The sequence below is a fragment of the Magnolia sinica genome, chromosome 6 (genome assembly GCF_029962835.1).
Source record: "Magnolia sinica isolate HGM2019 chromosome 6, MsV1, whole genome shotgun sequence".
NCBI classification, from domain to species: Eukaryota; Viridiplantae; Streptophyta; class Magnoliopsida; order Magnoliales; family Magnoliaceae; genus Magnolia; species Magnolia sinica.
In genome coordinates, this window is record NC_080578.1 from 8,186,168 (window position 1) to 8,213,724 (window position 27,557).

Here is a 27,557-nt window from a genome sequence, read left to right on the forward strand (position 1 = left end):
GTTCTCACCACTAAGAGATGATGGAGCTGATTGGAAGTTCAGTTGGAGGAACACAGGGCTTTCAGAGTGCCACCAGAAATGGGCAGGAAGGTTGCTAGAAAACTGCTAAACTTGTAGTGGACTGGAAAGCTTGGTCATTATAATTTCCATCCTGTTCCAAGAAAATTTCAATGACCCATTTATGGTAAGCTGAGTTCTATATTTGAGGTTGAAAGTAACATGAGCACCTAAATTCTCCCTACGGTGGCATTTTTCACTCAGCAGTTTTCAAAAATCATGAAATGATACTCGTGTGGATATGATAAAGCTCTTTTCTTCCAATACAACACTAACAGGCCTAATTTCACAAATTTTGGAAATTATATTAGTAGAAATTTGTAAATTGCAAACTAGTTTACTCTGCTCCTGAAATGGCCATGAGCCAACCACAGCTGAAATATTAGCATTTGGAACCTTCATTATTATGCTGTAACACTGCAATGGGAACATCAGTAGTGTACCTGTGGAATTGATGATAGCGTAGAACAAATCTTCATGATATCAATACCATTTAAAAAAAGGCTGAAAATTTAAACTCAATGAACAAGTGAAAACTGATGGAGAACTGGTAGAACGTTGGAGATGAATGGAGAGGCTCTGCGCCATGCAGTAGGGCCCATGGTTTTGCCAGAGGCTCTGCACCATGCAGTAGGGCCCATGTTTTGGTGATTCAGACCGTCATGTCACCAGCTCCCATTACAAAAAAAGGGTCTAGGTTGGGGTTGGTTCAGGTCAATTTTTAGAAGTACCAGATCAGACCTACTTAGCAATTGGTCCGATTATTTTGACCCAGACTACTTCTCTGGGTTCCGATTTTGGACCAAGGCACGCTTATTGTCAGGTCAAGTGGCCAATCTGACCCATTTGCACAGCTAATTTACAATGTCCATTTGGGACTTGATTCAATCTACAGCCTAAAATGATCCATGACCATCTGAGTTATGGCACGTGAAGGGTATGAAAGCATTAAGGGGGGGGGGGGGGGGGGGGCCAAGGTCATTGAAAAGGTCCAGAAGATGCTGGCGACATGGAAGTGTAGGTATCTGTCTTTGGGGGGTAGACTAACCTTTATTGAAGCTGCCTTATCCAATATTCCCATATACTTCATGTCCCTCTTTAAATGTCCCTCCTCTATCTTGCGCCGGATAGATAACCTGCGGAGGGACTTCTTGTGGTGCAGCAAAGATAACCAAAAGAAATTCCACCTCTTGGATTGGCAGGAAGTTTGCAACCACTTCCGGGAAGGAGGTGAAGGAACCTGAAAATGATGAATCGTGCCCTACTAGGCAAATGGTCTTGCAGATTGGGAGTGGAACAAGACGCCTTATGGAACATGATCGTCAAAGGAAAATATGGATGTTCCCCGGGAGGGTGGTGGACGAAAGATTCTTCTGCTTATAGAGTCTCTTACATCTGGAGAGGTATTCTCCGTACCAAAAATCCGGTTGTTAAGAACATTGGCTTTGTCCTTGGGAACGGTTCAGCAATCCGATTCTGGGAAGACCTTTGGCTGGGGGAGACCACGTTAAAAGACAGATTCCCATCTATCTACAACCTGGCTGTGGAGAAAAACAGTCCTGTTGCCTCCTTTATTCTATTTCCAACTTGGACTAGTTTGGGACATCTCGTGCAGCAGAAATCTCCAAGACTTGGAGGTCGGCGACTACATACAACTCTTAGAATGTCTTTCAAGGGCGAGCCCGAATCAGTTCGAACCTGACAGAATCATCTGGTTGAAGGATAAATCCTCCCGCTTTTCGGTTAAATCTCTCTACGCAGTCATTACCCCTCTTCCCTCTTCACACACTCCGGCCACTCCTTTCATCTGGCGATACCCTACCCCTCCTACATTCATTTGTTTCGGCTGGTTGGCAGCCAAGAATCGGATCTTAACGATCGACAATTTGAATAAGAAAGGAATGCAGCTCGTCAATATCTGCCTATGTTGTATGGGCGACGAGGAATCTGTCGATCACCTTCCCGTCCACTGTCCCTTTATCTCCCAGATCCTCTTGGACTTCTTTATCAGTTTTAATATCAACGGTTGTATCCCAGCCACTGCTTCTTCCTCGCTCGCTTATTGGCATGGATTCAAGTTGGGAAAAATCAGAACACGGGTGTGGAGAATGTCTATCCTCGCCATCTGGTGGGTGGTCTGGAAAGAGCGGAACGACAGATGTTTCAACAACTCTCAGTCCTCGCCGCAATCTGTGGGTTCTAAGGCTAAAAAATTATTAATCGAATGGCCGGTTGCTGTCCCGGGTCTTAAAGATTTTAATTTTCTGTTTCTTGGCCTGTAGCCTTGAGTCTGCTATCTCAGCAGTCCCCTTTTGTACTTCTCCTTTTTTTTCTAATATTTTCTAGTTACTTTTTTTTTTTTTTTTTAAAGTACTTTCTTAAAAGGGGGGAGGGGGGGGGGAGGGAGTGATCCAGGTTTCAATCCCTGGTAGTGTTAACATTCACAGAGGGAGAGGGAGGACGAGGGAGGGAGGATCTTTTTGTTCAAATATGATGAGATATGACAGACAACCTACTCTTAAGGATATGAGCTTTAAATGGGATGTCTACACCATGCCCCAAAGATATCCTCCATATGACAATCCCAGCCCTTCAATTGGTCCCCTAAATATAGAAGGTTAAGAAATGACATACTGAAACAGTTGGCATTCACCCGAAATGAGGACAAAGATTGTATGGCTAAAAGTAATCCAATCAGCGGCATACGAACAGCAATACTGTTGGCAACCATTAAATCGACAATCTGGATCCCTGATCAAAGTGTTATGATCGTCTCACGAGTTAGATTTTTGGACATGGCATGTCCATAGCAGGACTCATCAGATAAATGGTCTGGATCACCAACCCATGGGTCCCTCTTGTACAGGATGGGTGATGAAGGGCACTATACATGTCCTCCATGCACTAGCAGTAGTATTAGTCTAAATTCTCTTCACCTTGCTGCAAGAATTACAATTGACAAGAGCTAGATTTTGAATGAAAATTTCATCACAATGAGTATGCAACTGTGAATGCAGAGCTGCAATTTTCTGCATCAACAATTTCTCCATCACACGGATGGTTGAAATGAGAAGTAGTCAATCATCCCAATTCAATAGCCAAATGTGCACTAAACAGAGTTTAGGATAGTTTAATCCATCTGATAATGGGGTGATGACCAATCCAAAGTGGGTCCCACAGTTCGGATGGTTTAATTTGAGTAAATATGAACAACATGTAAAGTTATTGACATGTGTATCAACCATCACACTATGCCAGAGTATCAAATAAGCAAACATGAAAGCAGGTCAAAAAACCCAAAAAAGAAACCTGTGATCGAGCTGCAATAGAAGTATCTACTCAAATTCCATTCATGAGGATAGTTACAAGATCAGTTTATTCATTAGGTAATAGGGACTGTAGCTGCCAAAAGCAAAGGCATGAGCCAGACTAACAAAAGGGGCAGATACTGAAGCAGTAGTTTATTTATGCTTAATGATGCAAACATACCTTGGCAATGTTTTCTAGTGCAGAAAAAAAAAAACCAATGACTGCAACAAGCAGATCATGCAGCTTTAGTATGCTGGTAATCTTACTGAGTTGATGGCACCACACATCATAGAGGCCGGTCATCCAACTGAACCTATGAACTTGCACCGTAAACATGGATCCTCTGTTCAATCTGGATACCACAACACGGGCAGCTAGTTTTGGCCGCTTTCTTGTGCTCCTCATTGCAACCAGAACATAGAACCTGATGGGCACATGGGAGGAAAACAATTGAAACTTCATCTTTCTTGCAGAGTAGGCATTCCCTACCATGGTTCACTTCTTTCTGCGAGGATTCCTGAAGTTTATTCGAATCATGAAACATCTTGGAATTCATTACTCTCGGAGCTTCTGAATCCCCTTTGCCCGAAGTATTTGATGGGAAATCTACTTGAGACGAATCGGCCGAAGCTTTGAGACGGGAAAGTTCCTGTTCCAGCCTTTGGATGTCGTCCTTGTGGCGCTGGAAGTCTCTCTCTATCTCGCGATGTAAGGTTTCCTGCCTTCTTTTAACAGTGGCTTCAGCTGCTTCCTTGGCTCTCCGTTCCTCCTCAACCTTGGCAATGGCTTGCACCTTAGCCTTCTGTTCCTGTCTCCACTTTATCTGTAAAAATGGAGCCGCAATAAGGATTTTATGGAAGATATAAATCCAGACAAAACGTTGTTTGGTTAGTTTAGTATGTGGAGTAATTCGATACTTTGGCATAGTATGACACCGGATGCGCAGGCGCTCAAGAACTTGTGCACATGGCATACGTTAACACAAATTAAACCAACTAAACTGTCAAATCCACCATTGCTGAGTCATGGTCCCATAATCAGATTGGTTGAACAATCCTAACCTCTGATTCATGGCTACTTGTTTGTTGAAATAGGCCAATTGGATTTTTTTCATTTTTACTAGTTCAATGAATGCCCACCAATCCAATGTTCAGATAGTCAAATAAGCGTTATTCTTGGTTCATGATGCATCTAAGCTGGGACCTATGATTTGGATAGTTTAATTTGAACTAGTTATAGGCCAGGTATGCAATTTCTAAGTGCCTAAGTATCATCCAACATACAACACTGCCAGAGAATCTTTGTGTTCACCCCACCAATGCCATAGGTGGGACCCAGCCTTAGCTCAGTGGGCCAATCACAAGGATGGGCCATGCCCTAGTGTCTACCCACTCAGGTTTTTTTTTTTTAAAGATAACAATTTTTATTAGAAAAGACACCGAGATGGCGCAAAAACTAAAACCCAAAAACAGAAATATTACAATCCTTAAAGACATTTATACATGAAGCCCAATCCACTATATAAACTTTTGCCCTACTAAAGACCCACTCCATCCTATTGCTTTCGTTCCAAAAGCATCTACCATTCCTCTCCCCCCACATCACCCAAAGGCCGGCCAGCAAGCACAGCCTCCAAATAACCCTTGCTTCTCCAACCTGACACGAGGACAAGCCGTCAAGAGATGGCCAACTGGGTTTGGCATCGAATAAGACATTGAACAGCCTTAGAAAGACGTTCCACACCTGACATGTACATGGGCAATGAAAAAATAGGCCATGTTGGCACGAACACGGCGAATCAGTGGACCAAGAAGCACCACGACTTATCTTTCAGCCAAACCATCTTATCCAACGACTCCCCTATCACCGACACCCTAACCATCCAACGAAAATAAACAACCAATGTTCCACATTTAACAGAGGCTCAGACTGTTACATCATCAGACAAGGAGATTTTGATGTACACGGGACCCACAATAGGAACGAATTGGATCATAATTGCAGCAAGCAAATGCTCAATTAGAAATTTTATATTTCCTCTAAAAGGAGAATAGAATAAGCGGAAATGCTCAATTAGACATTTTATATATTCCTCTAAAAAGAGGATAGAATAAGCGGAAATGCTCAATTAGACATTTTATATTTCCTCTAAAAAGAGGATAGAATAAGCGGAAATGCTCAATTAGACATTTTATATTTCCTCTAAAAAGAGGATAGAATAAGTGGCTAATAACGAAGCATGAAAACTGATATAGATATATCACAACCCGCTCATTTAATCATGCTACCTATCAGCTTTCGATATATCACAACCCACTCGTTTAATCATGCTACCTATCAGCTTTCCTTCATTAGGGGTAAAAATTCAAGTCTCACTTGCATGATAAGAAAGAAAAACATACAATTTCAGTAAATGTTTGCATTTCGCACCTCGGTTTCTTTTTGTGCCTCCTTAACTAGCTCCAACTGTCGTTGTAACTGTGCAATCTTCTGTTTTTCCTCAGTAATCTCCTCCTGCAATTTAGCCTCCTGATTCTCCCAAACCTGAAGCCTCTTAAGGTACTTCTTCTCCCTCTTCTCAGCTTCTGAACAAGCCGCAGCCGACTCCGCCGCGCTCAGTTTGGCAGCTTCCATCTCTGCTTTTATCTCGGCATTCTCAGTGTCAAGCCGTCTGACAGCCGCATTTGCACGGTCGACCTGACCACTTGCCGTCCTCAGAGCATTCTCCATCTCGGACAGCCTCTTCATGGTCGAATCCCCGAGTGTCTGCTTACCCTTGTGCCTATGAGTCTCCTCCCTCTCCATCTTCAACATCTTCAGTTCCGTAGAATCATTGCTCAGCCTTCTAGCAGCTTGGATTGCTTTCTTAAGGGCCCATTCCCTCCGCTCCTTCAATTGTCCCTCGAGCTCCCTCATCTGATTTTCTAGATTCGAAATCATCTTGCTCTTCTGATTGGCAGCCTCGTCCGGCTTCACATCAATACTCATGTTACCCAAACTATCCAAAACAGAGCTCATCATATCCGAGTTCTGACAATCTCTTGGCTCCTCATATTGAACTGATGAGATTCCGGATCCTGATTCAACCTGCACTCGCAAGTCATTGCTTGGCAAGGAATTCGAGCAGGGACGCTGCCGTGCTTGAGATTGCAGTACTGCCTGTGAGTTCGCCCGAATCACTGCAGCAAAAGCAGGAACGTTCTGGTTCAACAGAGCTTTCATCAATGACGACAGCTGAAACCCCTTCGGCACATACTCAATTTCTCTCATTTTAGAAACATACATTGAAGCATTCACAGGAAACTCCACTCCCCCAAAACCCCAACTCCCATGAAACCCAGAGAGCCCAGGCGAGGCACTGCTATCTGCAGTTTCACCATTGGTGGCACCAGGCGGGGCCAGGGCCGGCATCTCCATGCTGCTCGCGTGGCCCACATGGAAATTGTTCTTGAAAAGGCACCACATGGCATCGCCTTCGGTCAGCTGGGGCCGAACCTTCTGGAGGTGGCGGACCATGCTGTCGAGTGAATACTCTGCCAATTGCCTCAAACTGGCAAAACCATATTCGGGTCTGTCCGAATCCCAATTACAGTCAGAACCGATGCTATTCAAATACGCGAGGGCATTATGCAATATATTCGGAAGAACATCCATGGTACCATAGCAATGCCCATTACGCAGGATGGATTTCAAGGCAAGACCCTCTTCGATTCCGAACAATACAAGCTTCGAAATCGCTTCGGTGTATATGAATTCGAGGTTCTTCAATAGTAATTCTTGCAACTCTTCTTCAGTGCTATGGCCCCAACAGGCCTTGTTGAAATTAGGGTTAGGGTTTGGAACGCCCGATATGTCATCGATGGTGGGAGTTGAAAGGTTGGTAGATGCATCGGGGATGTGGGTTTTGTCGGATGGATCGGTGGGGTCGGGTTTTATTGGGTTTGCTCGAGGTTTTCGATTGGTTCTGATGATTTTTTCCCTACCCATTGCAGGAATTTGGAAATTGGAAAAAGAGAAAAGAAAAGAGAAAATCGATTCAACGATTAAGAAATGGAGATTGAAACTTACCGATTGAGATGAAGATAGATATTGGGCATTTGATTGAATCGGGAAATGGGATAAAACGGTCAAGATCGAGATCGAGATCGAGACAGAAGGTATGGACAGGGATTTGGGAGAGACTTGAACTGAGAGAGGGGGACAGGCTGAGAAAAAGAAAGAAATGCCACGGTGATTCTGGGTACAGCCGTACACGTGCTGGTTGCCACGTGTACGAATAGATTAGAAATGTGCGTACCGTCGAAAAGTATCACGCGCGAAAAGATTAGGTCCGGCCCTCATCGTGGGGCCCACCTTGATGAACATATTATATATCTACTCCGTCCATCGCTTTTTCCAGATCATCTTAGGAGATAATATAAAAAATAAAGAATATCCAAATCTCAGGTGGACCATACCATAGGAAATAGCAGTGAATGAACTTCCCACCATTAAAAACTTCTTCGGTCCCACCATAATATTTATATAATATTTATTTTCCATCCAACCTCTCGATAAGGTCATATAAATCTAGACGAAGGGAAAATATAAATATTCTATTGACCCAAATATTTTGTGGCCCATTATAAGTTGTTAATAGTCACTCACCACTTTTTCCTCTATTATGGTCCACCTGAGATAGTGATCTGCTTCATATTTTTTATTATAGAGAAAAATGATCTAGAAAAACAGATGAACGGTGTTGATATAGAATAAATACATCAATTTGGGCCTCACATTAAAGACGGCACCATCTTGGGTAAGGCTGGGGCCGCACCTAATCCGCTCCCGTTCCACCCCGGCTAAGTGGGTTACACGTGTAATATCACGGGTTGTTTAATACTCTCGTCGAATATGGTGGTTCATGCGCCGGCACTTAAAAACAGCAGACTTGTCACCGGTCGATGGGACCATCTGGACATTTTTCTGAACCATATATCCCATCCTAACCGTCGATTAATGAGCAATTGTTTGTTGAATAATTTTTTAACAGCATTTCATTTTAACCGTCGGATGGATGTCCACCAGTCGATCACTTATTTGCGGGCCCATGCGGATTAGGTGAGCGAGGGTAACAGCTTAGTGTGGGAGTCCCTGACCGTGAGCCCCACCTTGATGTATGTGTTGTATATCCGTGCCGTCCATCTATTTTCCCAACTCATTTTAGTCCATGAAGCTGATTCAAATCTTAGGTGGACCACGCAGTAGGAATTGGATTGCCACCTTTAAACATAAAAGTTTTGAACGAAGCTGCCGTATTCTCCCTTCATCTATGTCTACATGATCTTATAAATAAGATGGATGGAAAATAAATATTTCGATGGGCTCTAGAAAGGTTTCAACCATCGGCGCTCAATCACCACCGTTTTCAAGTGGTTTGATCTACTAGAGATTTAGAGATTTGGATCTACCTTACGATCAGGATATACAACACATACGTCAAGGTGGGCCCCACGCTCAGGGCCTCATCCACTCAGCTGTTACCCCTGCCTCACCTAATCCACGCTCATTTGAGTGAAACAAGAGCCATGCGTACAGCTTCTCGAGAATCACGCTTTTACGTTTCAACCTTCGATTTTTTCAAATACGTCTTCCTCCATCTGATAACTGTCTTAAAATAGGAAGAGGCTTGATGACATTAGATCCACCTAATAGATGGTCCGGATCTTCTAAAAATATGCCATGTTGGCACGAACGCGGCGAATGGCATCGTAAATCTAACCACGCGCGCATTCGCACTTGTGGTCGACGAAGAGGAGCGAAAAATGATCAAATACAGCGGCTGTATCAGAAGCCCTGACACAGCCATCTTTTTTCTGAAAATTTGTCACATATTCAAAATATCCAATCCGTCCAAAAGTTGGTAAAATCCATAATTATAAACTTATATAAAAACTAATTCCAATATATTTATCAATAAATGAATAAAATTAAAATAAATGGACAGCCAATAATATGACTGTTTGTATTGGTATGGACCATCCAATCAGTTTATTTGCTTAAATTTAATTTAAATTTAGAAGGATGCTTTGATCCAGTTTTTAACGGATTAGATCTTATATACATATGTCATGTTGGCGGAGAAAATTTTTCTTCATCAGAACTTCTGATACAGCTGCTTGTATTGCTTTCCACTGGAAATATCCAGAGTTGCCCTCTTTCATGAATGGTCTGATTATCTGGACCGTCCATCTGGTGACCCTTATAGATTTGCATTGATAGGTCACCAATCTCAACCGTCAAACTTTTGGAACGCGCCAATCGTGCCTCTCTCACTTATCCGTATGTGGGACACCGATCAGATCGTTAGTGTGAGTGTTGCAATGGAAACGGATCAGTAGTTGGGATGCAGGACCTTTCTCACCGTACACGTGGCATGGAATGTTGCAAACTAGCGATTAAAACCGCACATCTAGGTGACTTTATCATAGGCGGCAAATGATTCAGGATGCATCTACGACCATCTGATCATTGGCCTTCAAAGAGATGGAAGAAAACTGAAGACGGTCAATGCTGGACGTTCAATGTGGAAAGATGCAGAAATGTGATGGTTAGGATTGTTTGATAGGTGTAGTACAATCCTGTCCCATGCCATGTAGCATGTATAGAGGCAGGTTTGTCAGTGGGCCGAACTGGCCCATTGGGTTTTGGGCCTGGACCTTGGGCCGGGCTCGGTGACTGTTTGTCAGTGGGCCGGATTGAGACTAAAATCCAATCCCACTTATCAATTGAGATGGGCTTTTGTAAATATATGAACCCTCGACAAAACCAAGCCCATTTATGGTTCCAAGGGATTTTTGTCGTGGACCGCCCATGGTGGGGCACAGAAAATGAATGGCCCAGATCTCGCACAATGGGGTTGGCCAGCCTCCGGATGGGCTGTGTTTATATATTACATGCTAGTCATGGCCCTAGCCAAAATCTAATGTTGTGGAGAAACCTCGCACAGGCCTAAGCCAGGTTCATTTTTAAATGCTCAATTGTCTGGGTCTAGGACTAGAAGTAAAAAATAAAAACTTTTGAAATGACTTGGCTCCACTTATCATAAAAAATGATTCGGAAGCAACTTTTAAACATGTTTTGCATGGGCTCATCTCTAACAACCCAGGATCCAATCATCAGTGAAAGTCGTTTCACATGAACTTTCTGTAATGAAAGTTAAGTGAGGCCCACCGTCAGGTTTGCTAGAAATCCATTTTATTCATCGGTTTTAGTGGACCATGTCAAGGAATAGGTAAAAAATGAGGTAGATTAAAAACTGAAAATACAAATAAAAGATTTTGATATAGATCTTTAATTAAGAGATTTGGAATGGAAAAAACAGATCTCTAATTAAGATTTGGAGTGGAAATGAATATTTTTACAAAACCGGTATTTGTCTAATCAAGATTAGATCTCTAATAAATTAACATGGAAGTTTTAGCCTTATAATAATATATAGGGTCTTGAACGATGACCTGTGGGGGCGTGGGACCAACTGTGCCTCCACATCGTTCGCCATACACAACACAAAATCCAGGCCGTCCATCTCTTGGCCCCCACATTTGATTGGACCCAGTAATAATTACCATGGTATTGCCATGTCTTATGTGGAAGCGGATTGCGTCCTGCCCTGCGTCGAAGATAATCCGTCCAGGCTGGTCTCTGCAGGGCCATCATGATGTATGGGTTTTATCCAGGCCGTCTATCCATTTTGAAAGATCATTTTAGAGTATGAACCCAAAAATGAAGCAAATTCAAGGCTCATGTGGACCACATAGTTGGGATTGAAGGTTCACCGTTAAAATTTTCTTGAGAGCTGAAGTAGTTTTGAATCAAGCTGATATCTGTGTTTTTCGTCTATCTGACGTTATGAACCTGTTGGATGAACCCTACAGAGGTTTCAACGGTGGGCATTATTATCACCGCTTCTTCCTTTGGTGTGGTCCATTTGAGCATTTGATCTCTCTCATTTTTGGATGAACGGCGTTGATCAAACCATACATCACAGTGGACCCCACAGAGCCCCTTGCTTGGATCGATTTCCGTAGAGGCGGGTGCAGTGGGCAATCCGCTTCCGTCTTACACCGTTCATTTGTACACCACCAATTTAACGGTTACAATTGCCCGGTCAACACTTTCATCCAAAGTACATCATAAATGGCCGTGAAAATTCCCTACGTGTCACACATGTGCTAATATGACACAAGTGTGAGATCCTGGCGGTTTATCAAAGAGGGCCCACCCTCTATGAGCCTTGCCCAGAAAATAAGGCCAGTCCACCAGTTTGGTGGCCACGTGTACGTTGGATGTACACTGCTGTTGAATTTGTGACCATCGAATTTCTTCACAGACGGGTAGTCATCTGATGAGCGGACCCAGATGATTGTTTTGGGCCAAGTCACATACACTCTGTAGCTACTTCATGAACGGCATGGATCTTGCAGATGTGCGGTGGAAGATGAGCGAGTGGTATTAACAGGCGGTTGAGTTAAAGCAATGGCCGAAACCACACAGAGTCACAGGCAATACAAAAACATTAATTAACAAAACATCAAATCAATTGATATAGACCACTCATCCATACTGTTAAATAAGAGGCCCACCTCTCTAATGGTCCATGGCCCACTAATTTCAGAAAATGATAACTAAAAACTAGTGATTGATTAAAAATAACTATATGATAAGATTAAGGGCATGCAAATACTAAAAATGCTTGCCAAGCCATCCATTTTCTTGCGGTTCCTTAATGGAATGAATGAATGCAAGTGGACCCCTCCCATGCAGTGGTCTACAGTGATCATAGGTGGGCCTTACAAAGAAATCCGCAGCCGTAGTAAGGTGGGAAGAATCGGCACTTGGTCATGGCTTATAAATATTAAAAGGAGATGGGAGAATTTTCTGCCGTGGTATTAAAAAATGAAGCAGATTCTGTGGTGTGTTGATGCTAACAAGTTATATGAGTCTATCATAATGTTTGTGTTATATCCACACTGTCCATCTAGTTCGCAATATCACTTTTAAGTCACGTGCTTAAAAATGAGATAGATTTAAAGTTTAAGCCAACTGCAAAAGTTTTTGGATCAAGCTTAAATTTGTATTTTACTTTTGTAATTGTCTAATTACATGTGACCTTATGAATACGTCGGATGGCAAATAAACATCATGATGGGCCCACCAAGGTTTTGATGGTAATCTTTGGATTAGCCTCATTTTTGAGCTCATGTCCTAAAATGATCTGGCAAAATGATTGGACCTTGTGGATATAATGTGGAAATGGATTAGCTACTCAATGCTCTATGGACCCCACCGTGATGCATGTCCTGTCCATCCATTTTTCAAGATAATTTTATGATATGGACTAAAAAATGAGGTAGATTAAAATTTCAAGTGGGCTACATAGCGTTGACAGAACTCTCATCATTAAAAACTTCTTGGGGCTACAAAAGTTTTGAATCAAGCTGAAATTTGTTTGTTTTTTCTTTTCTTTTCTTTACTTAATTCAGGTATGTATAACCTAGTCCATTGGATGTCAAATAAACATTACAATGGGCCTGAGGAGGTCTTTAATGGTAGCCGTGCAATCACTGTTGTTTTGCCATGGTGTGATATATGTGAGATTTTGATCCCCCTCAGTTATGGAATAAATTATAATTAAATTTATGTGTAAAAATGAATTGACAGTGTGGATCAAACATATAGATCATGGTGGGCCCACGGGCCAAACACTCCCATACAACGCGTACATCATGATAGGTACATGGAACCTTCTTTTTTTTTTTACACATGTACACATACCTCACACACTCACGCTAGTGGAATTTCACCACATATGGATTCTCGAACCCTCGACCGGGTGTCCAAACTCCGGATAGTCTACCAGTACCCGGGCAAGAGTAAGGATCCATAGGCACACAGAACTTGGTGACATCATCACACCACTGAGGTGGGCCCTATTTGCTTACATTAAAAAACGTTTACATTACAGTTGTAAATGAAAGTAATCCACATTACACAATAGAGTATGATTTATGAATCCTCTTCATCCATTGGCTGTTGTGGTAAGACATCCGCGAAATATTCTTGGGCCCCACCAGCATCATACAAAGGCATGAGTGGTGCAGAAGTCATTAGGTCGGATAAACCAAATAAAGTAAACAACAGGCAGGGAATGTGCTATTAATAATAGATAGTAGACTTTCATATATTTGAATTTTAGTTGTTTATTTAGAAGTAGCTTAACCACATGTTGGAAGTTGGTGTAAGTGTAACTCAATCAACACGTCTTTACTATCATGACTCAGGGAGGGACCTGTGGTCCTCGACTAAGTACAATCATGTTCTCAATTCTGGCAAGTGGGGCCCTGGTTAGATGATCCAGGCCATTGAAAAACGCTATCCGACAAAATCTCTTCATTAGTGCAATCCTTACCTTTGATTTTGCTGCCTATGTATAGACTGTTAGGAGGAGAAATGTAGCAACGGTTCACATTCACTTAATAGAAAATGCTCAAGATTGGTGGCTGGGATCTTCTGTTTAGGAAGAATTTTGGTGTGTGGTCCATCCATCGTGCGATGTCATAGTCCAATGATTTGGATCGTGGAAAATCAGCTGGCCTTGTTGGAAATGGGAGTGAGAGTTAGATTGTGCAAAGTCTCGATTGGCGATCCTATAATTCCTCCATGAGAGAGATGCTTCAAGTACAACCTTTAGAAAACAAGGGTGGACTTTAGATATCTTAATTTAGTGACATAACTCAGGAGGTAGCTTAAAGGTGTGATTGGTTGCACCAAAATTTATGAAAAATCATGAAATTTTGTACCAAACTAAGATTCATTAGTTATAAAAGAGATAAATAAGAGCTAAGAGGCAACAAATATATATGGTTTGATAATATATTTATATTCACATATAACAATTGGAAGCATTCACCTTCACTAAAATAAGAAAATTAAATTTAAAAATACATAGTTTATTTTGCTTCTCCCCTACCCTTTTATTGTATAATGAATCTCTTACCAAAGAAATACTTTAGAAAAATATCTTTTTCCATGCATGTTTTACTTTTAGAGACAACCCACTTAAGAAAGATTTGCTTAAATCTTTAAAAGCTAAGCTCACAATTATATGCTAGGGTTGGATGAGAGGTGCATGTGCATTTTATTTTCTGAAGGACATAGCGTCCTAGTGGGACCGACCTACATATGAGATAGAGTTAAAATGAAATCGGATTGCATACTGAGTTACTCAGTACGCTGTTATACTGAGTAAACTCAGTTGGGCTCACTGTGAATGTATTTTGTTTATCCACACTGTTCATCCGTTTTTTGAAGTCATTTTAGTAGTTGAGTCCGAAATTGAAGAATATCCAGAGCTCAAGTAGACCATACCACAGGAAACAGTGGGAATGATGATTTCCACCGTTGAAACCTTCCTATGGCCCACAGTGATGTTTATTTGTCATCCAACCTGTTCATAAGATCACAAAGACATAGATGAAGGGAAAACAGAAATATCAGCTTGATCCAAAACTTCTGTGGGCATCTAAGAATTTTTCAATGGTAGACGCTCAATTCATACTTTTTCCTATCGTGTGATCCACTTGAGCTATTTATATGCTTCATTTTTTATGTTATACAATAAAATTTTCTATTAAAATGGATGGACAAAGTGGATAAACTATATAAACCACAGTGGGCCCCACAGGTTTTACTCAGTACGCTCACGCTTAGCATACTGAGTTACTCAGTACACAATCCGCTTCCAATTAAAATGCAATTTCAGTTATTGATAACTGCTAGCGCACTTTACAACATTTACTATCAACCATCTTTTTTAAGAAATTACTTAGTTGGTAGAGAGTTAAAAGATGAATTATCATCTACACATTTTACAATGTGAAACTTCAGTTGATGGGGAGAGTTTCTAGTAATCTTGTTCTTCACCTGTGAAGCAAATCCATAGCTCAACTGGTAGATTGAGTGGAGATATATACCTCGTTTCAACACTTGATGTCTTGGCATCGATCCCTGGTGGGGGTGGCTAACATGGAGTGTGTGTACTAACATGGGTTTGCACTAACAAGCTATTTTTTAAAAAAATAAAAAAATAGCAAATTTGTTTTGGATAATGTAAGATGTATAAGGTAAGATTCCACGCATTCTCCATCATCTTCCATCATTGATCAATTGATGATTCGCTTTGATATATTCAAAACAGGCCATTGCATCAACAAACATTTCATGATATTTGTTACAACTAAACACAATCTTAATCATATATTCCAAATGCCATCTTTTTTTCTTCTTTTTTTTCTCATTAAATTTGTAATTTTTTTTCTCTCCACATTCTTTTTTTCAAAAGCTAAGGTTAACCAGGTATAAAATTGACCGACACTCATATACATGTTCATATATACCATCTGTTGAAAGATTCAACCTGATAATTAAAACTCCACACCATGGAAAGCTCATTTTAATGAATTTTCAGGCCTACAACAACTATATGGGCCAAACAAAATCCTCACATCAAATCCTGCCATCATACATTTCTGCAAAACGCCCACACTAGGAGTGGGAAAAGGGCACTAAAACTTATTCAATGGCACCCAAACGCTCCACTCTACCATCGTGCAAGAGAAAAGAAAATTTATTGGGACATGCTGTTGATAGTGACAGACCTCCTACTCAAGCAATTTTACAGCATGGGAGTTTCTTGGGAGATTTTAAGCTTTTGACGTTTTTCTAGTGATAATATCGAAATTCTTCATGAAAATTCCGCTGAAAGTAAATTCTTACAAAATGTTTGTTATAAATTAATTAGTGATTTTAAAATTTTAAATTTGGGTAAAAATAAATTTATTTAGAATTTTAGATATTTATTTTGTAAAAAATGAGTTAATTTCATGCTACGTGAAATCTTAAAATTTTTAAAGATTTCTGCAAAGACTATTTGTTAAGGCCATTTTCACCATTTATTAAATGGGGTGACTATTCCACTCTACACATGGCATTAATGTAAGTCAATCCGGACTTTCCAGATGGTGGGCCCCAGCATAATGAGTCATGTCCACGTCATCACACTTTTTCTATAATATTAACCATCTGATGTCGGCAACTGAATTTGAATAACTGATAATTTTCCTTCTAACCGTCAACTACTCATCACAAGTGGGATGGTCCAATAACTGCAGTTTCTTATAAGTTACAGACATATCCAATGGTGGGCGCGGTTGGGATCGTTGATATATGACGCATTTATGATGGATGGGTCACCATCATTGAAGAGTCTTCTATGCATAATGAATTTCATGCGTACAATGTAGGGAGCAGCTTTGGTTAGGTGGGAGTGATACCAGTTTTACCATATTATGACATGCATGGTATCATTGTCATTGACAACATGGAACTCCTTGAGCCTGACACTTCATCAATTTATGTTATATCCATACCGTCCATCTATTTTGTAATATCATTTCAGGGCATGTTCCCAAAAAAGAGAAAGATCCAAAGCTTATGTAAACCACACCACGATAAACATTGGGATGATGATGCCCACCATTGAAACTTTCCTACAGCCCACCAAAATGTCTATTTGTCATTTAACTTGTTCGTAAGGTCAAACAAACTTATATGAAGGGAATACATAGATAATAACTTGATCCAACATTTATGTGGACCCCGAAAAATTTTAAATGGCAGGCCTTCAATCCCCAATGCTAGCTGTGATGTGGTCCATTTTCACTTTGGATCTACCTCATTTTTTGTCTAGTGTCATAACATGATCCGGCAAAATGAATGGATGGTGTGAATATAACACATACATCATGATGGGCCTACAAAAACTATGGCACATAAACATCTTTTCAGCAATTCATATCTTGCATTATCACGAAGTTTTTATAGTTGGCAATATATAATCATAGTAAAGATGTATAATGCCATGCGTTAGCGTATAGTCCGTGAAAACAAACGGGACCTCAATGTTATCGTAGGAACATAGATTGCCTAAGAAAGCATTTTTCAAGTAGTTCCTGAGCTAGTGGCCCACCATGATGTTTGGGATAAGTTTACTTTGTCCATCCACTTTTTCAGCTCATTTTAGGACATGAGATTAAAAATGAGTTGGATCCAGACCTCAAGTGGGCTTTATAGAAGAAAACGGTAAGGATTTCATGACCATTAATGAAACATTCATGTGACCATGGGATGTTTTTTTTCTTTTTTTTTTAAATTATTTTATTTTACATGCATGCCCCCACACACTCTGCAGTGGGATTTCACCAACTATGGATACTCAAACCGTTGACTGGGTGTTGAAACTCCTGAGAGTCTATCACCGTTGCAAGAGTAAGGATCCCATGGGAGTTTTGTATTAGGTTAAATATTTTATGTTTTCTGTTCATCGCACTGAGAATAACCTCATAAATGATTTAGAAGGGCATATGAGCACCTGGGTGGATCTTAAGAAGACTTCATTAATCGTAGTAATTTTTTTTCACCTTTTTCTCTTCCATGACCTTCTTTAGCTTTTGATCTATCTCAATTTTGATCTCATGTCCTGAAATGAGTTGAGAAAATAGATGGGTGCGTAGAATTTATCGCAAACATCACGGTGAGTTCACCTCACTTCAGAGTGCAGAGATTTGCCAAAGAGTTATTTTATAATCTGACTGCACATGAGGCTTGATTTGCAGGCAGTTCAAAATGATAAACGTGGCATACATTAACTCAAATTAAATGCGCTAGAATTTGAAACTCACTTACTTCATGTTACAATTAAAAATAAAATAAAACAAAACAAACAAAAGACTGACTGAAGAATTCTTACCAATGACTGATTTAAAATATATTTTAATAAAATATTATATATATATATATATATATATATATATATATATATATATATATATATATTGTATAAAAAGTTTGAAAAAACACCTTTTTGTGTGTTTTGGGAATAGTCCCACATTGAAAAAGAGGAGAAGAAAAAGTAGTTTAAATGAAAGTGGTGGAGTATTATAATACTTACCCATATGGTCCAAAGGAGAATGGAATTTGTATGTTCTAGTGCGTAACACTGGAACACTCTCGGTCTCGGTCACGATCACGGGCTTGGTGCAATGGCATGGGCATGTGAGGTAGTGTGGCTGTAGAGATGTGTGCGAGTCGTGAGCGAACCAGCGAGACGTGTGCGAGTCGCGGTGCGACTAAGTGGCTCAGCGGATGGATGGGTGGATGAAATCTAGAGGATTGAATGAGAGTCTCTCTAAATATATAGAGGTGAAAATATAGTTATACAAATGTGTAATAACTATGGATTTGATTACGAAGTCATGCAGTCGTTGTATGGATAGCCTAACTAGAAAACGGCTAGTTAGCTCTCACAACAGTTAAAATATAACTGATATAATGAGCCATACGCAGCAAAAAATGGCCATAAAATGGCTAGTTTCCCAACATGTAACAAATGGATTAATGAAATTTATGTCCCTGGACCATAACCCTCAAGCCACCATATCTTATAAAAGGAAGGCCTAGATGGGTTTCTAAACTATCTCTCAACCTACTCCAAGAGACCCATACGAACTAAGCCTAAGCCATTCTTCTCATATACAATGGTGTTTTTGATCTATCTCAATTTTGGTCTCATCTGAAATGAGTTGGGAAAATATATGGGTGCGTAGAATTTATCACAAACATCACGGAGAGTTCCACCTCACTTCAGAGTGCAGAGATTTGCCAAAGAGTTATTTTATAATCTGACTGCACATGAGGCTTGATTTGCAGGCAGTTCAAAATGATAAACGTGGCATACATTAACTCAAATTAAATGCGCTAGAATTTGAAACTCACTTACTTCATGTTACAATTAAAAATAAAATAAAATAAAACAAAACAAAGACGACTGAAGAATTCTTACCAATGACCGTTGGACGCTTGTATGATGTTTTTCCTTTTTAACCATCCAATAAATGTCCACAAATCTCACAATAAGATAATTAGATAAATGTAATTTATGGTTTACGATACATCTAAGCTTTTATGCATAAATTCTACAGATTAATTTGAATTATTTATATGGCACATATCCAATTTCAAGTGATTTATAAATTTATAAATGCCTGCTAATCATTCATCATACTCTGCCACAGTATAAGAGTTTTTTTCTACACAGAAAAGCATGAATGAGTTTTAACTTGCATGCATATACGCAATTGAAACGGCAGGTTCGCTAGCTCGACGCGCAACTCAACGCACACGAGGCAGCCTCACATGTTTGCACCGCATCCGAACCGTGCATCGTGTGGGACCCATCATGTAGATTATAAGTACAATAAATCAAGCTTTAAAGTATGAGATAGGCCACACATATACCGAAAAACAGACGTTGGGTTTCTTTTGCTCACGTGCAGCCGACCCGATAGCCCGCCTCGCATTATATTTCGTCCAGATCATCTACACAGAGGGTCCTACCTGATACACGGCTAAATGTCCTTGACAGGTGTGAGCTGGGCACGTGTGTGTGCATGTAGGGCTAGCTAGCAATTCGCCCATGACCTAGACGGTTGTAACCCTTGAAGAAAGCGACCATTTTTCTAGTGGACGGTGGAGAATTCCACTGAGATCGCATGTGACTGTTGTGTCCTGTCACATTATCTCATTCATTTTCTTTCCGGAGGAGTTATATGATGATACTCAGGCTGCGTATGATTCTTGATACGCAGGCACTCAGAAACTTTATACTCGGCATATATTTACTCAATTTAAACCGACTGAATTTTGGAAATGATTGTTTCTAATATAGTTCCAAAGATCATATTGATTGAAGGATTCTATACTCTGATTTATGGACACTTATTGGTAGAAATAGGACCGTCAGATTTTTTTTTTTAATTTTTATTATGCAATAAATATCCATCAAAATAAATAATAAGAGAAATAAGTGTAATTTCTAGATCATGCTACGTATAAACAGCGATCCATGATTTTGACATTTTAATTTGAAATAGTTGTATCCCACTTATGAAATTTCTAGTTGCCTGTGTATCATCCATCACAGTCAGGCAGAGTATCAGTGCTGATCTTTCTATATTTTGTCGCCACGTTGACCTCAGACAGCATTGAGGAATTGTATCGTCCTCGATCCTCTGGAATCGTTGCATACAACTGTGCGTCATGGAATCCAGACCGTTGGCGTTATAGGCCTTAACGTGGATGGACCATGACCCAAAAAATATCCTTGATAGGAAACCTTTCAATCTATGGCCTTCGACTCGGGCGCTAAGAAGAGAAATACGGAAACCAGACCGAGATCGATAAATGGGGCATTCCAATCTGAGATTTTAAGCGTCATCGTTCATCAACGGTGAAGATCAACAGGCCAACAAAGTTGAGCACTCGCAGCCCTAGTATACTATGCACATCCTGGGGCAGAGGGTCATATCAAATCGGTCAGTAACACCTGCGATTGACTCGGGATTGATAGGATGGGATGACGCGATTACACACTCCCGCCCTCTAATCCCCTCTTTTTTATCGTTTGACGAATTATATATATATATATATATATATAGACTTGTTTGATACTCTGGCTGCGTACGCTTGATACGCAGGCACTTAGAAATTGTACGTGGGACCTACTGGCTTTAAGTCACAATCCTAAAATCCTGTTCGGTCAACGACCCTAACCTCTGATTCGTGGATTTTTTTTATTTTTGTTAAAATATAACCATTGGATATTTTCCGTTTTCAACCGTCCAATAAATATCCACCAATGTTATTCTCAGATGACCAAATAACCTTAACTTTTGGTTCACGATGCATCAAAACTGGGACCCACAATGTGGACGGTTTAATTGGAATTAATTATCTTCCATGCATGCAATTTTAGGTAATTTTTCGGTGCATGTGTATCACCCATCACACTCTGCTAGAGTAACAATTTAAAGAGGAAATCAAGATGCAACGTAACCAAATAACCCTGATTTTTGGTTTTTTTAAGCTGGTAATCCTTCGTTAATTTTCTTTGAGGAGAAATACTCCAGTACTCACAGAGGACTAGAAGATATAACGCTTCTAGTTGCATCGGTTCACTTGGACAGTCCAATCAATTGATCAGAACTGTTCATTAAGTCCAGAGTACATATATTGGTATAGCATACAATTTTAGCACTGATTGGACCATCCAATCTTTTTTGAGTTGGCATATCCTAGATAGCCATCGTTTTTCCATGCCATAGATAGTACGGTTATGATTGCCTAATAAAAGTGATTCTTCAAGATCATAAGCAATCCATGATTATTCTTAACGAATAGACGGATCAAATTGTTGATAGGACCTATTTTTGGAAAAACATCCTGACCGTCCATGTTAAAGGATAGTTAATATTTGTCAGATCAGTGTCAACTTCGTATGAAATCCCATGAAAAGCGCACTGGACCTAACGAACGGTCTAGATCATATGGATTGGACTGGCAAAGTGCTCAATACAACTAGAAGCACTTTAACATGGTGCTATGTGAGCACTAGACAACGTCCCTTCTTTAAATCCTACAATTTTTACAGCAATGCAACTGTAAAGAAAATAAAATTAAATAAATAAGATAAATGAAAAAAGGGGCTTTGTTTGATTCTCTGTCAGAGTATCACACTTGATACGCAGGTTCTCCAAAATTGTACACGTGGCATCAACTCAAACTAAACCGACCAGATGGTGTAACCACTGTCTCTAATCCAGTCCCAAAATCCATTTGGTTTAAAAAAAATTCACTTCTAATTGGAGGACACTTCTTTGTTGAAATATGACCATCGAATATTTTTATTTTCAACCGTCCAAAAAATGTCCACCAATCCGATAATCAAATAATCCAATATGCGTCATTTTCAGGTGATGATACATCTAAACCGAAACCCATAATGTGGACGGTTTAGTTTGACTTACATGCCACGTGTGTATTTCTATGTGCCTGAGTATCATCCATCACACTGCCAGAGTATCAAAGTTTTTCTACGTATGAAAACACATATAAGAATAAGTCACGGGCAGCTCAACTGTCCAGAAACTCTATTAATAATACACGTGAAGCCTCTCCTCGCTTGCCGGTGCATACGAGTTTTAACCGTTGAATTCGTATTTCGGTACTTTGAATATTCATCAGTGGAATAACTCGGTACAGCTCATGTGTACCATTTTTTGGCTGTCTATGGATGGTCCACTTAACAATGTGGATCAGACAATCCGTTTAGCACTCTCTTCATGGAACGGATACAATGAACGCAAAAGTGAGATCAACGGTTGAAAACAGACGGTCCAGATTATTTACAATGGAAAAGTATGATGGTTGATCTGGCGCACGTATGAAGGCTTTCTGATCTCCAAAATCATTTTTATCAGAAAATCCTAACCATCAGATCAATTTCCTGCAAAGAAAATGCTTACAAGGGCCAATGAACGAGCCATCAGGATCTTCTGATCAGTGTTTTGGCATGGTGGCCCATGAAACTAATTTGTCCAAATGGATGGTCCAGATCAATGTTTTGGACCGTACGTGTCTGCACATGACAAGGTACAGGTCATAAATGGTGCACATCAGATGCACCATTGTATCAATTCCCTTATTTGAATGCCATCTCCCAGAGTCAAAACCAGCAGCTACAAAACTCCCGCGGAAATTCATACATCAAATCAAACCTACTGTGAGGTTCAAAATCCTCTACATCACCTTCATTGTGGGGGCCACCATGTTGTATATGTAAAATCCACTCCGTCCATCAGGTTCTATACAAGATTATAGACTCTAAGTTAAAAAATCAGATCAATCCATAATTCAGTTGGGCCATACACAACAGGGAACAATGCAGGTTGGGATGCTAAGCATAGGTTTCTGTTTGGGCCCCCCAGGCTTGTATCTTTCATCAAGCCCGTTAATCAAGTGTAACTCGACAGGATGAAAAACCAGCCTAATCCAAAATTCAGGTAGGCACACCGTGTGAACTTAGATGTTCCATGAAACATTTTACATTGTGCCCATTGATATCGACTAGCCAAGTATTTTATCTGACTGATCTTCTGTATCTACGGTTTAAAAAAGTCTACCCACCTGATGAACGGAGTAGATTTTAGATATACAACATGTAGGACTCCACATAGCTATGTGTTTTACAGCCTATACAAAAGGTGTTGTAGATAATTTACGGCACACGTGTATAATGGCACACGAATACAACATCCTTTCCGTCCATCACGTACGTAATCTTGTTTCCATAACTTATAGTGGCCCATCCATCATATAGGCAATAAGCATACAACAAATATGGGCCGTTGCATGTAATAACGTATTAATGGTCGAGATATCTCGCGTCCGTCCATCTCTGGCATGCCCTCGTTATGCAAACACGCAGCTACCGAAGCATATATTTGACTTTGACTTTTCCACCTTCCTTGTTAAAAGCTACAGCTCTCTCCTCCTTCCATCCTGCCATACAGAAAACCAACACAAGGAGGAAGAAGAAGAAAGAAAGAAGAGGAAATTCCATCAAAGCTATGGAAGTTCCCATGTTCTTCCGGTGCCCCATTTCAATGGAGCTCATGCAAGATCCTGTCACCATTTCAACGGGCGTAAGCTACGAAAAGAAGAACATCGAACGCTGGTTCTTCCATTACAAGAAGAAGACGTGCCCTGCCACAATGCAACTCCTCGAAAGCTTTGATCTCACCCCAAATCATACTCTCAAGCGTCTCATCCTCTCCTGGCAAGATCGAGAAGCACCGTCGCTGCCATTCACTGCCTTAAAGCACGGTGAATTAACCGCGCTGCTGAGAACGGTCGAATCAACGCCATTTAAGGTTAGATCTCTCAAGAAAATAGGATCGATGTTTGATATGGGTGATGAAATTAAAGCTGAGTTTATAAAACTCGGTGGAATCGACGTGTTGGGTAGGATTATTTTTCAGATTCTACTAGAGAATTACGATTTCGCGACATTTCGAGCTTGTGAAGAGGCTTTGAGTGTCTTGCATCGACTCCCACTCTTCAATGAGTCTTCTGTTCGATTGCTTTCGAAGCCTGAGTGCGTTAAGTCCATGGCTGTCATGCTTCAAAGAGGAAGCGCCGAGACACGCTTACACACTGTCATGATATTGAGAGAGATGGTGAAGATCGAGTGCGATTGGGGACAGATAACAAGTGATCTTGACATGGATATCTTTAAATCCTTGTTAGAGCTCTTATCAGATGAGATTTACAACAAGGCGAGTTCATGCGCATTGGATGTATTGATCGAGATCGTGGGGCCATCGAGGAAGAATCGTGTGAAATCGGTCGAAGCAGGTGCAGTCTGCATCTTGATTGAACTCCTTCCTGATTCGAACCGACCCAAATGTGAGAAGATGTTGTTCTTGCTCAAAATGCTATGTGAATGCGCAGAGGGGAGGTTGGCTTTATCGGATCACCGGCTGGCAGTGGCTGTGATATCTAAGAAGATACAGAATGTGTCGGAGCTAGCAACAAAGCTGGGGGTGAAGATCCTGTGGTTGGTTTGCAGTTTCCACCAGACGAAGCAGATATTGGAGGAGATGTTGGTATTCGGAGCTGTGAAGAAGTTGGTGGGGCTGTTACATATCAACGGCGAATCATCAACCAAGGAGAAGGCGATGAAGATCGTCAAGCTGCATGAGAAATCATGGAGGCAGTACCCTTGCTTTCCTTGGAAATAGAGGATTATTTGAGATTAGTGAAAGGTTCAAGGTAAAATGAAAATTAGATGTATTTATTATTATTATTATTATTATTGGTAAAAGAAATTTTGTAAGAGATTTCCGAATTTTATCCCTCTATATGATGGCAGCCAGTCTACATGAAGATACCAAATCTCTTTTCTTGAAATATATCAATTCTTTAATTATTAAATGTTTAAATAGGCTGTCCACAATAAGGCAAAATAGTGAAATGATGAAAGGATTGAAATAGTCCATATAAATAGTGAAATGATGGAAGGATTGAAATATTCCATGTGAGAATAGTTATTTTTGTGCCGGAATGCACACAGGTATGTTAAGTTGGTTATGTGGACGGCATCGCATTTGCCCGGTAGAATATCTAAGCCATTCATCAAGTAGGTATAACTTATATATCATTACCCGAAAATAATTAAAGTACTCCATTCACTAAGTGAGCATCATGTTTAAAACATTTTGTTGAATAGAAAATTTTTGCCAAAATTTTTATAATGAATTATATTATAAAGGTTTTGTTTGGATAGCAAATGAAAATTTTATATTCCTTGAATTTTTGTGCTCGGAATATCATAATATTTAGTGCATCCAAATGCACCATAATATCAAGCATGGTTGGAGATCAAAATTATTTGTGATGAAAATTTAAAAGAAGGGATTTATTGTGAATAATATAAAAACATTTGCGCATGGCAAAAGCAAAGCAAATCAATTTTTTTTTCTCTAGAATCAGCTACCTTTATGTGTCTATATGCTAAGAAAGCATTTTTGGATCATGGAATTTTATGTAGCTTCCTCATAAGTTATTCTTATTTATTTATATATAAGCTTTTGCTATTTTATTTTATTTTTTTTTGTCGTAGAGGAATTTTTCTAGAGTAATCTTGTAAATTTCTTAAAGCAAGCAACGTACATAATAAGCTTGCCTAATTACACAAAAAATTTAACTAAATCAAATTCATTCAAGTTTTAATGTTTGCATGTGTACACAGCATGTATATACTTTTACATACTGTCTTAATATCTTATGGCCATGATTGATTATATAAAATAATGCATATAATGATTTTAATGTCAATTATTTAATCAAAATAATTTACAAAATTAGTTTGGCAAATTATGTTGATCAATAATTTCAATTTTAATATAAAGCTAAATCTACAAGGGCCATAAAACCTTTGTTGAGGATCTTAATCTCCATGAGAACATGGTCAGCTACTCAACTCACCACAATCCACCTAAGAAATTAGCATATTGGGAAATTAAGGCAATCCATAAAATTCGAACAATTAAATTCAACTTGACTTTCTAAATCCAATTAGTATGTACACATACATACACCTACACATGCATGGGAACAATATCTCATGATACGCACAACAGTTACACTGCATAGTGGCTCATGGATTAAGCTAGCTATCTCGACTTATATTATGGTCATAGCAATATTTTAAGTCTATAAAAAACCTAACAAATTACACAATAATAACAAGTAATAAACAAAGCATTATATATATATATATATATATATATATATATGAAAAGGTTCTATATATGCGGTCGAGTTGTGTGGGCCCCACCACGATATATGTCAAACATCAACACTGTGCATTTGATGGGTCCCCTTTAAATTATGGGATATTTCAAAATCAACCATATCCGGAACTCAGGTGGGTCATACCATCTAAAAACATGTGAAGACATGGCCAAAACATATAAAAACACTTGGTGGGCCCACCTGAAATTTGGATGCATCTAAAACTTGGATAGGCTGAATTTGTGAACCAGTTCTCAATGGGCCGAACAAATGATTATGAATGTTTTAATGGAGGATAACCCTTTTAAACTTTTGTATGTGGTACTGTGGCCACACAAGTCATGGATTGACTTGATTTTTAAGCCCTAGGTCCACCATATATATATATATATATATATATATATATATATATATATATATATATATATATATATATATATATATATAATTCAGTGGACTAAAATCAGATACATTTCAACCAAACACTAATTAGCCATTGCGTATCTCTACTATTGGACATTCTGAAACATAATAATTTTGATTAATATTAGATTGACGTAAACAAATAATAATAAAACAATTAGCAATATTAATTAATGGTCCATTTGGGTGGATCATGGATCCTAATCCCAATTTTGGTGGCCCATGCACTTAAGTTTGATTTGTAGAACTAAAGAGGCACTTTACTCAACTTAGTTGCAATTAAGGGTGTGTTGAGTTTTTCCTAAAACTTTTAAAATTGCAATTACGTATGCACAAGAAAGCGCCACTTTGGTGGAATAAATCTGACTTAGAGGGCAAAGGCTAAGCTAAAATAGGTAATATGATTAACCCTATTTTGCAGGATACAACACCTAAGCAAACCGAAAATAAAAATTCTTATAACAAAGAATAAAAAA

The 27,557-nt window shown here is 39.6% G+C and overlaps 3 protein-coding genes across 3 annotated transcripts; 2 read left to right on the top strand and 1 right to left on the bottom strand.

The window, feature by feature from the left end:
- The first annotated feature begins 1,303 nt into the window (after positions 1 to 1,303).
- On the top strand, positions 1,304 to 2,339 carry LOC131249480 (uncharacterized). Its single transcript, XM_058250293.1, has 2 exons — positions 1,304 to 1,694; positions 1,915 to 2,339. Exons 1-2 carry the CDS (start codon positions 1,304 to 1,306, stop codon positions 2,337 to 2,339), a joined length of 816 nt encoding a protein of 271 aa, XP_058106276.1.
- A 1,033-nt stretch (positions 2,340 to 3,372) lies between these two features.
- Positions 3,373 to 7,576, bottom strand: LOC131248163 (MND1-interacting protein 1). The gene is made up of 2 exons (XM_058248254.1): positions 5,797 to 7,576; positions 3,373 to 4,189 (listed from the first exon to the last, which is right to left on the bottom strand). Exons 1-2 carry the CDS (start codon positions 7,351 to 7,353, stop codon positions 3,680 to 3,682), a joined length of 2,067 nt encoding a protein of 688 aa, XP_058104237.1. The 5' UTR covers positions 7,354 to 7,576; the 3' UTR covers positions 3,373 to 3,679.
- A 16,227-nt stretch (positions 7,577 to 23,803) lies between these two features.
- LOC131248164 (E3 ubiquitin-protein ligase PUB22-like) lies at positions 23,804 to 25,242 on the top strand. The gene has a single exon (XM_058248255.1). It carries the CDS (start codon positions 23,931 to 23,933, stop codon positions 25,101 to 25,103), a length of 1,173 nt encoding a protein of 390 aa, XP_058104238.1. The 5' UTR covers positions 23,804 to 23,930; the 3' UTR covers positions 25,104 to 25,242.
- The last annotated feature ends 2,315 nt before the right edge of the window (positions 25,243 to 27,557 follow it).